At 34.3% G+C, this 10,998-nt stretch overlaps 1 protein-coding gene and 1 long non-coding RNA gene across 3 annotated transcripts; one reads left to right on the forward strand and one right to left on the reverse strand.

Moving 5' to 3' along the window:
• Positions 1 to 4,447: 4,447 nt before the first annotated feature.
• Positions 4,448 to 8,988, reverse strand: LOC126742391 (uncharacterized). Its single transcript, XR_007662549.1, has 2 exons — positions 8,788 to 8,988; positions 4,448 to 4,710 (listed from the first exon to the last, which is right to left on the reverse strand). It is a non-coding gene; the product is annotated as an uncharacterized LOC126742391 (long non-coding RNA).
• Positions 8,989 to 9,083: 95 nt separating this feature from the next.
• On the forward strand, positions 9,084 to 10,615 carry LOC126742390 (uncharacterized). 2 transcript variants are annotated; one of them, XM_050449041.1, is made up of 6 exons: positions 9,084 to 9,507; positions 9,602 to 9,736; positions 9,797 to 9,907; positions 9,967 to 10,056; positions 10,147 to 10,245; positions 10,326 to 10,615. In XM_050449041.1, exons 1-6 carry the CDS (start codon positions 9,221 to 9,223, stop codon positions 10,387 to 10,389), a joined length of 786 nt encoding a protein of 261 aa, XP_050304998.1. In that variant the 5' UTR covers positions 9,084 to 9,220; the 3' UTR covers positions 10,390 to 10,615. The 2 variants fall into 2 exon arrangements, with proteins under 2 accessions (XP_050304998.1, XP_050304997.1); XM_050449040.1 differs by having other exon boundaries at positions 9,089 to 9,507; positions 9,797 to 9,908; positions 10,113 to 10,245.
• The last annotated feature ends 383 nt before the right edge of the window (positions 10,616 to 10,998 follow it).

The following is a 10,998-nucleotide window of genomic DNA, read 5'->3' on the forward strand; positions in this document are numbered from 1 at the left end:
CATTACCGCCAGAAAGTTACGCCTTACCGAGGTTTAATTGGTCAAATAAAATTCGCTAAAATACGCCGTTAGATAATGAACGCATTATGTCTGGCGCTTACTAAACTGGTCATTTTCGTTGGGTTTAATGGCGCAGGCCGCAAGCAGCATACATTTATTCTCACTTCCTGTATATCCACATTTAGTTTGGCCCCGTTTACTTTTTATGAGTTCTTGCACAGATCGAAATAGAATAGGTCTTATTTCGCCTATTCTTGTATGCATTATATAGATTCGCATACAATGAAAACTTTACCTCTATCTACAACTATATTTATTAATTCGTAGAAATGAATAAGATATCATGAGTTTCCACTCCATTTTGTTCTTCAGTTGTTGCCTAAATAACCTTGATATGTCATTTTTCTTATGATGTAATTAACCGCACCAGAGAATGAATTTATTTAAATCATTTTTAACTGTTAGACCTAAAGTTTTGGGCACACCTGATTTTTTTTTTTAAAATTTACTAAATCATAAAAATGACCAGTTTTATGATTTTATACCCTTAAATTGCAAACGCTCAAAAGCGTTAAAACTGAATGAGAGTCATCTCACACCTTTTCAAAGGGCCTATAAATGTTTTAACTTACGAGGAGGCAATAAATTCCTATCTATTAAATCTATTCCGAGGTGTAAAACAAATCGGTTGATGCTGTCCGGAAAGAAATAATTTAGGTATAATAACTGCAAGGATAATGTTGAAACTCGGTTAAGGAGAAAAATATATATAAATATGGAGTTTTCCAACCCTGGATTCCCAATCCAGCTAGTTTCTTATTTTTTGTTGGTTACAAAACTATGTAGTTAGTAATAATTCTTTTAGTTCAAGCGAACAAGGATTCGAAAATTTATGGGTCTTTAAGTGCTCTAGAGTTTTTAATATGATTTTTTTTTAAATTTTTGTTTTGTTATAATGATATCTGTATATTTGTTATCTGTATACCTTCCTTAAGTGTGTACGCCCCTTTACTTTCAAATTTATGATAGTTTTACATTTGGCGATGTTGGAGGTGTTGCCAAACTTAAGTTTTTTTATAATTAATACGTTTTCTTTGAAAATTCCTTCGCTGTGGCCAATTTTTAATTATTTTAAGCACGTTTTAACTCGTGATTCACCCTAGTAACTATATTTGAAAGGTTAAATTAAAACTAAAAACGTTAAATTGACTTCGAAAATTGGCCTTATATTTAATTTAATATGCACCCGATGCAATGAGAAGAAATTTCCTAATTGGTTGAAAACCTTCCCTTAACAAGCGTACAAATAAGTTAGCAATATTTCTAAAGCATCGACCATCACCTACACAAAGTCATTAATGTCTAGTATCATATAACAGACCACCCACTTCGTTATTAAAGACGATTATACTTCTAATTCGCCATTCACTTGGTTTGATGCATGTCAAAATGCCACAAAACGAAATCGCCTCTATTATTTTATGCCTTTGCCTGTTCTTTGACTACCTCTGTTGGGTGGTATTGGTGTACTGCAATCCCTAATTGTTGCCCCTGAGGATGACTAAAATAATGCTCGAATCGTCTAGTTTAATTAATAAGTTGACGCACGTGCGAGTCATAATCAGTATCATGTGGTAATAATATGTTTACAAATACTATTATTATGCTTTCATATGGCACCAATTACGGCACGTTAAGGTGCTATTCTTATGCATAATTAACACATTATTGACGTCAAAGTAGCCCCGTTATTGGACGGGGTGATAATTAACTATTTTTACACGAATTTTGAAATTCACTTTTAAGTAAACATCGTCACGATTTAATATATGAGGCAAAGGAAGTCTCCTGTAGTATACCAAAAATGATTAGAGTGTACAAGTGTAGAGAGCGAGGTTCAGCAATTCTAAGGAATCTATAGGTGAGGCTGTTCACGGGCTTTATTATCCTCGTTAACTAACTTTAATCAAGAATAAAAAACGTTATTAAATTGCCTGCGAGGAGCCAAAAGATCCGGAAGAGTTGGCGCTAACATATTGCGCATTAATTACCAATCAATAAATGAATAAATGGTAATTGGTCTGGTTGACAAATGTTTACCTATCGCGTATTTACGCGAAATAAAAATTGATATGGTCCGGCGCCTCTCAGGTTAATTTCATTACTGCTACCGGACAGACTGGTGGTTTCCTGGATTATTTGCAATTTATCAAGAAATGTTATGATGATGATGAGAGTATAATGACACTTTCTTCCTGATTGTATAATATCGTGCGTTTTCAAACGATAAATCTGTATAGACTGTTGACATTATGGTTGTCAAATAGGAAAATAATATGTCGCCTGACTGGTTTAACGAAATAGACACTTCACACTTAAGTTTTGATTAAAAACAATCAATTAACTAAATGAATTATCGGTTTGTGCATCGCAAATATGAGGCGGCTCTCATTTGAATTAATGCGGAATATAAGGTGGACAACAAATCACACATTTTATTGCAATTTTATACGGAGGCGCAAATACGTGTTCTTTTTCTTTCATTCAATTTCAGTTGAAATTTCGAACCAAATACTAAAAAATATTCTAAGAATGTTTCGCTCGAAGGTCTAAGTTTCATTTGAAATTATTAAGCTACGTCATTTATTTCCTTAAATGATTGGTAAGTAAGAGGAACTTGTTAAAATTTTCCACCAAAAGATACTACCACGTAATCTCTTGTATACAATTCCATATCAAAATTTGATATTTATTAAGATTTCCGTATGGATTATTCCCGAAACGAAATTATTTCGGTTAAATGTAATTTCTAGTTTTTTGATATTGATGCATTGAGTGCATTTCTAAGTTCAATAATCCCTTTACATTACATTCATGGCTCAGAATGACATTTCATATTTTGGCGGGTTGCCATCATTCTCACGTTTTCAATGCACCTCTTTAAATTCCTGACAGTATGTACAGTACACGCCGTTCTATTAATGACATTTGAAATATACACACTCCTGGATATTGACGTTAGTATTTGACACTGTAAACTATAACATTTTAACAATGTTGCCAGACTGAATTTTTTTTTGGAAATTCTTTTCCTGAGGTCACTTTCATAAAGCTTGCATTAATTAAAATAACTGTTAAACTAATTAATTACTTACTTAATAAAGCGACAGAAAAGTCATATTTAATGACGTTTTTATGAACCTAACAGTGTTCCCAGGCGAAGTCTTGGCCCCATAAATAGGTGCTTTGTTTTTTTTTAATTAAAATTTTTAATTTCCCGCCTAAATATACTACCACATGACGTCTACAATTGGCCATCCACATTTGATTGCAAGTCACTTCATGATTGGAGGACATATGATGATATATATGGTGGTCTTTGCCTAAAAACTCTAAAAAAAAAATAAGCGTGATTTTAAATTAATTTTCCGTATTATTAATAGCATAAAAAGTTTAAATGTTACCAAGAAACTCACGATCACAATCGCCTCATCAGCGACTCCAAGACGCTTACAGACACAAAGAAAACCTTAAAAGATTAAAAGAATTTGACAAATTAACCTCTAGAAAGCCGCAAATAAATATCAAACCGAACCGTAACAAAAGTCATTCTAAGGAAGAGAGAAGTATAATATGTGAGGATTAGTGTCGAAATTTTGATTGTTGGGTTCTTTGTCTGGGCGGCGCTATCAATATGTTCCTCCTTAATCCGCGTGTAATTTAATTTGCATATTTTAGAGAGGTTAGATTAACATACATACTATCAAAGTTCTACCAATGTTCCAAACCATTTTTAAAGGTTAAGTGGAAGTCTGTTAGCTTTACACCATTTATAAACCCAAGTATAATATTAAAAACTGCTTGTAGTTAAGAAAAACATGAAAACATTCGCAAACACATAATATTTCTCAATATTTAAACAGTCTGAGGAAGTCATTGAATATGTTGTTTGAGCTTTTTCCATTCCATAGCAGGGCAGCAAACAAACAATAATTGTTATTGCATTTCAAAATATAAGAGATTCTAAATGTGTATCTTTCTTGTTGTATATATATTTTCATTATGTTTCGCTCTTAAACATCACTGACGCACGTACCCACTGACGAAAAAAAAAATCGTTAAATCCAAGTTATGTCAGATGTGCCGCGACGATATGCATGAAGCAGACCGTCAGTTCGAACATTGTATGTGTGGTGGTACCAAAGGTCGCTTATTTTTAATGTTACACGAGGCGCCGGCCCGAGGTGAATGGTACCTGATCAAGATAAACCATAAGTAATAGGCGTACGTCGGTACTTATTTTTTTTCTTCTTCGCGAGTTATAATACATATGCGTGTCTGTGTAATAAATGGTCGCCGCGACAACGGAATTAGCAGCAGATGAAAGCGAGACTTTTGAAAAAGAACATATTTTATGAAATGAAATCCTTTATATAACCCACCTAAGTAGATATGTAATTTGCAAATTATATTTTATAAATTACCTTGTCGCTAGGTACAGCGGCTCATTTAATAATAATGATCATTTATCATGTAAAATTATAGTAAATTAAATGTCATCGCGTAGATATCAGTCTGCTGCGATCCGATATGCCCAGTCTGGTTCCTGTGCTATTTCAGTCCGCCGTCCCCTAACAGTAAATTTCTCTCCAATTCCGCAATTCCTCAGTCTTCGAGACTCCAACCGAGTTACGTGCCTAGATAATTTATCTGTAAACAATTATTATTAATATTATTATTATTATTATTGTCTAGACCCGACGACGATGTTGATGCCGCTCGCTGGCGCTATTTTAATAATTTAAATAAATTATCTGTCATATTTGCAATGAATCAAGTGGTATTGTACTGATGAAAACTAACCTAAAAATGATCTGGAAGGCCTTTTGAAGCTCACGAATAGTAAATTTACAGTTAAATTATTGCACACATTAACCACAGCCCTAATTGCTAATTTCCGATTAAGAGATTGTAACAGTTATTTAGTAAAAAAATATATAAACACTCAATTGTCAGTACTATATTAATTTGTTTTAAAATATGAACTCTCTCGTACATAATTTGTAATGTTTCTATAAGAGTAGTCACTAACAATTTCATTGGATCATCTTACCGATTCACACTCAAATCAATACAGGGTGATTCAAAAGTAAGCGGCATCCATTCGGGGGCGTAATCCTTGAATAAAAATGAAACAAAAAATACTTAGTAACATGAGTCCGCAAACGCTTCCTAAGGGAGTTATTCCCCTTTAAATAAACCTGACACCTGAAAGACGATATTTCTCGGACTATAGACGATGTTTATCGAAGTGAACTCTTAGTTCACTTCGGTAAACGCTTCCACTTACGAAAAAATTGACTTTAAGATTTTTCTGGTTATGTATGTAGTCGTATTAAAATTAATACGCATTTAAAACGAAATTCAGTACCTAATTTCAAATCGTGTATCGTTAATATATACATAAACGATTCTGTTTACACAAGGGAAAAATATGGATACATTTTACCACACTGGTCATTCAAAAATAATTACTTTCACTCCATATCAGGAGACACAACATAAAAAAGGTAAAAATTGTTAAAAAAACAGGCAAGTTTGTTTTATGTAAACACTGTTTTTCAATTTTAATTTTTTTCAACGATCTTTGCGAACCGAGCAATTAATTATGGAACGCGTATACCTGAATATGATGCCTAACAATCGACCAGACCAGAAAGATTCACTCCTCCAATGGCACCTGAAAGGTGATAAATGTTAAAAAAATGCCGACACGAAATCGTTTTAATCAAGCGGCCACCGCGGTGGGTAAGCCTTAATAATTAATCAAAAGGCGAAAAAGTGTCAGTGAGGGGCGTGTGTTGTTCAGTCTTAATAGGCCTTATTCAACACCTAAGAACCGGCGCTAACGCGTATACCACACCCTCTTAAAAAGTTCTCGGAATAAGTTATAACAATAACAAATAAATTTTGAACGGGATGATGGACGGAAACCTGACGTTAATAATTCTTTTGATTCCTTTATGTTACCTAACGAAGAATCCATCCCTGTTTGTTTGAACAATGGTAAATTGTACGATAGGAGGAAGATCAAATGAGGTCGTAGCTAATATAATGCCAAAAAATTGTAATTGGTATCCACCCATTTCGGTACCTTGGCCTTCCGGTTTGGATCTGCTATTGCCGCAGCAATTCGCTGTAAAGCAAACCTATTGGACAAATAGATTAATCATCTCATCGTCGATAAAATAGTTAAAGAATTCAGTTGGTTCTTTCCCTGCAAAGTCTGCACTAACAGCTGGGACAACACCAACATTCTGAGAGCTTTCACTGAAAGACAGTCGGTCTCCTAGAACGTGATCCCATTTTTGCTTAGTAGTTAAAATCGCTAGAGGCACGTTATCGTCTAAATCTTCGTCTTCGGATAATAATATGGCAGAATTATCTGAATTATTACCGGATGAATCGTTATCGGATGATAGATCACTTTCAAGAGGAATAAAATCTTTATCTACGAGCGAATCATCCGAAAATCCCCTAATTTCGTCTTCTATTATATCTCTTGACTCGTCGTCGGACAGATTCTTCAGCTCCTTTGCCAACTCCTGATCCGATAGATATTTCTTAGCCATATTTGCTTAACACATTAAAGCTAGTGTCCACGGGTGGGCATTCGGTCCCAAAATGTAAAATAGCATTCTGGGATCACGTGCCCACCGCAAAAAAATTACAAAAACAGCCAAAAGTCGACAGAGTATTGATCCACAAACAACATAAACTGCAAAAAAATAACTATTAACAAAAAATATCCAGAATGAAAATTTGGTCCCTGGAATTAAAATCCAAGGGCACTCGAGGTGTTTGGCTGTCCTAAAACAATAATTGCATTAAAATAAAATCTGTTATAATATAAGCATCATCTTGCTTGGGTTCGTAACATTTAAAAATTATGAGTTTGTAATGTATAGGATGGGCATTGAGGTTTATAAAAAGCACCCGTCCACCTAAATATCGGCCTTAATCATAAAATATCGGCAAATATTTACACACACACACACACACACACATCTCTGCTTGTTCCACTTCTGCACTTTAAAATCACAACCCATTAATAAAGTTTTTTTTTGAAGACACACCGCGTCATTACTTACCATTATCGTGCTAAAAGTTTTGCCTTTTTTTCGTTGGACATCTGTCGCCGATTGTAATTTGAAAAGTGGCGCCTTTGATTCGGGATGGTATTCTTTAAAAAAAAACAGTTTCCTGCGTGGTTATTGAAATATCCTGAAGTAACCAAGTTCCAGACGTTGACTTATTTATTTTTTACTATATTTAAAAGTCAAACAGACCCATCTACAATGCAGGAACTACACAATAATATAATAATATAAATGTAAATAAAAGGTAAATATAACCAAGGATTTCTATTTAATATAAACTTAGTAATAATAATTTTTGTAAATTTCTTTTTTGTTCCAAGCAGTTGGAATAGGAAATTCAGGAAAAAATTGAAATTGCGTTTTTTTCAAAGGAAAAATGCGGTTTAAAATATTAACTTTTGAGACAGTAAGAAAATCAAATCGGAACATTTAGGACACCAAAGTCAGTTTTCAGAAATTCAGAATTGAATAAAAATTTTATATTTCTTCCAGGCAGTTGGAGTATTTTCGAAAATCTTTCCAGGCCACCGACAAATTACCATAAAATGGAAATCATGGAAAATAAGATTTTAGAAAAAGATTATTAAAATTTACGGTATTACTACATTCCTATTATCAGGCAACTGTACCCTACAGGAACCATCAATTATCCTGAGTTTTATATGGTGATGTGTCAGTTTCGTACCAGAAAACAAAAGAAAAAAATAAAAGAATAGACAAAAAAGTTAATATGTAAAAACCAAGAAATGAATTAAATAAAAAAATTCAGAAACCCCCAAATAAAATTGAAAATAGTGGGGGTAAACAGACGATTTTAGTATGTTTTGAATGCATGAATGAATAATATTTTTTATTCCAGGAATTAGGAATCTGAGGTATCTGGAAGACACGCTAGGAGTAGTTTTGAAGCAATGATTTTACATGTCATAAATTAATTTAAAATGGCATAAAATGCTTGGAATAACAAATTAAATTAATTAAGTAGTTTGTCCGGGTACCTTTTTTTCTGAAATTACTAGAAGTTACAAAAAATGTTATTATATTTTTATTCCAGGAATTAACTTAAAATGGTTTTAAATACCTAAAAAAGATAAAAAATGACATTGACAACACCTATTCCAGGTTGAAAAAAGAAATTATATAATTTTTTAGACCAAAAGAAATAAAAAAATAATTTAAATAAATAAGTAACCTAGAAACTGTTTTTTAACGCTAATAGTTTGTATGGGCACAGCTATGACGATTTATTCAGGAATAAAATCCCAGTCGAAGTGACCAAACGAGCAGGCGGTGGGTCGTGGGATCGTGGGTGGACGAAAACCAGATTTTCATTCAAGTTCTGCTGGGCAGCAGAGGCGTCCGAGAGACAGCAGGAAAGAGAGATTTGCCACACGATTTACCTTTAGCCGAACTTGGTCGCATAATTTTGCATATAATTACGTTTGCGCTTAATAAGAGTAGGAAAGTGTCAATGGTATACGGGCAAATAACCGGCCCCCCTAGAGGCGTCGGTTTTCGATTTTTTTTCCGATTTATGTGATGTGATGATAATTATTCGTTGCGAGGCATTTTGCATATGAGTCTAAGACTTCTTGGATACGGCCGTGTTAACCAAAAAACGCCTTACCTGTTGAAAAGCAAAATATCTCCTGGAGTTGTAGCATCCAGATTTTTAAACAAAAATAGTCATCTTTCTGAATTTTCCGAGTTTTATTTCCTCTTTACGATAATAATTACAGATAAGGAATTTTTATTACTCGCGTCAATTGGATTAAAACACTTTATATACCTATGTGACATTTTAGAAGGATTTTAGACCTGCATTTGTTGTAACTTGACACTTTATTGTACCAAAATGAGGTTATGTAGCTAAGGCCTTTTTCTCAACACGGTAGTATAGGTAAAGCAACTTTTACACCTTTTTTTTGCTACCTAATCATACCTAAACCGTCAAACTTCCCTATATACTGTCAACACTATCACGCACATTTCGGCCTCCAATTCAACATCCAAATCACTCGTGTAAAATTACATAATTCCACAAAAAAACTCACTCGAACATGGAGTGTCCTCCACCCAAGATGGACCGTGTCCATATAGACATCACGACTTATCCTACCGCTCCTCCACCTCCGCCGCCTGTAGAACAGCCGATACCTCCCAAGCTGCTCGCCATAATGGCAAAATATCCACAGAATTGGCGATTAGAGCAATTAAGCAAGCCACGAAGGTTAGTTAAGAAATACGTACCTTTGCCCACCGATTATGTCAAACCCATGAAGAAACGGCCGAGTTTGAATGACGAAATTAAATTTTATTCTGACCAGAACTCGAGGCCTAGAGTGAGGTAAGTCTAATATACAAAGTGATCGGGGCTAGGAGCGTCTGAATTTAATTTAAATAAGAATGTTAACTGAATTTAATAAGTGACGATTTTTCAGGGATCTTTACATCAATAGAGCACTCTACAGTAAATTTACTAAAGGCCTTAGGAAGAAGTTCAATAAAAATATTACCAAGGCGTGGGGAAGCATTTACAATTATTACAAGAACAAGGAGAGACTGCGAAAATTAAGGTATCTTAATTCAATCTAGCTGTCTGTTTGAAATAATTGTATTCAATAATGCCATTTTAGAGAACTAAGGAGAAAACAAAAGGATAAAAAGGGCAAAAAAAGGGTTTTAGATCCGGCAAAATATGAGGCGCTGGCGAAACCTAAACCGGTATTTTATCCAGAGCCTAAAAAAGTATATTATAATATATATAATAATATGGGACACAAACATTAAACCATTTTTTTTACAGAAAACCTCAAAAATATTCGACAACTACGGACATTTGGATGAACTGGCTGCTCCCAAACCCAGCTACTCAGAACCTCCAAAAAGTCTCGAGGTACTTTCTTATTATTAGAATATAAAAATGGGATTTTTTAAATATTTATAACTCAGATCAACCCTCACGCCCTGACGTATGTACCCACAGAAAACGTGCTCAAATTAGCAAAGATACCAGCGAGGTTCCTAAACGTTCAGCCTCCATTGGAACCTGGAAAAGTCACAAGGGCTGCCTTGAGATACAAAAGTAAGTGCAAATAGTTTAAGTGTGATATTATACAAGTTTTCCTGATCGATTTGCTCCTGAATAAAAATTGTTCATTTTAGTTACACCGAAAATCGAGGCGTTAGCGCAGCCGAAACAGCGCAGCGAAAAGTCGAAAGAAGATGAAGATTTGGATCCGTGGGCAATATCCAAAAATGCCCTCAAATACAAAGCCACCCCCCGGATCTTGGAGTTGGCAAAACCGACAGAAAGGGAGTGAAGCAATTTATTCTTATTTTATTATAGATAGTGTTGAATTAAAAAAAAAATGTAAAATTAAGATAAAAATACGTAAGGCAACTTGTAAATTTATATAATATTAAATAAAAAGTGATATTTTTCCGTCCTATAATGATTCTAATTGAGGGCGCTTTCTCGATAGTACAAAACAAAACATCTCATTTTTGGCCTCAAAAACGAGGTCGAAAAAATACTCGATTTCTTAGTTTTGCTCGGATTTCCTTATAACCCGGTATTTTCGTGATCTACTTGATGAGAACAATCTGCTGGTATAGTGGTATAGTTCGAACTCAAAAAAAAAAATTCTGAAAAAATCGAAACGGGGGGAGGGTTTACCCGAAAAATGAAAATTTCCAAAATTTGAGGGTCGATATCTCGGCTTCTATGGGAGCTACCGGGAAAATTCCAACGATTTTTTCTTAGTTTCGTCATTTTGAATCCAACGAGACCATCCGCAAGGTCGTAGCTCTTACGATAGCCGAGATATGGCATTTT

This window comes from Anthonomus grandis, chromosome 11 (assembly GCF_022605725.1).
Source record: "Anthonomus grandis grandis chromosome 11, icAntGran1.3, whole genome shotgun sequence".
Classification (NCBI taxonomy): domain Eukaryota; kingdom Metazoa; phylum Arthropoda; class Insecta; order Coleoptera; family Curculionidae; genus Anthonomus; species Anthonomus grandis.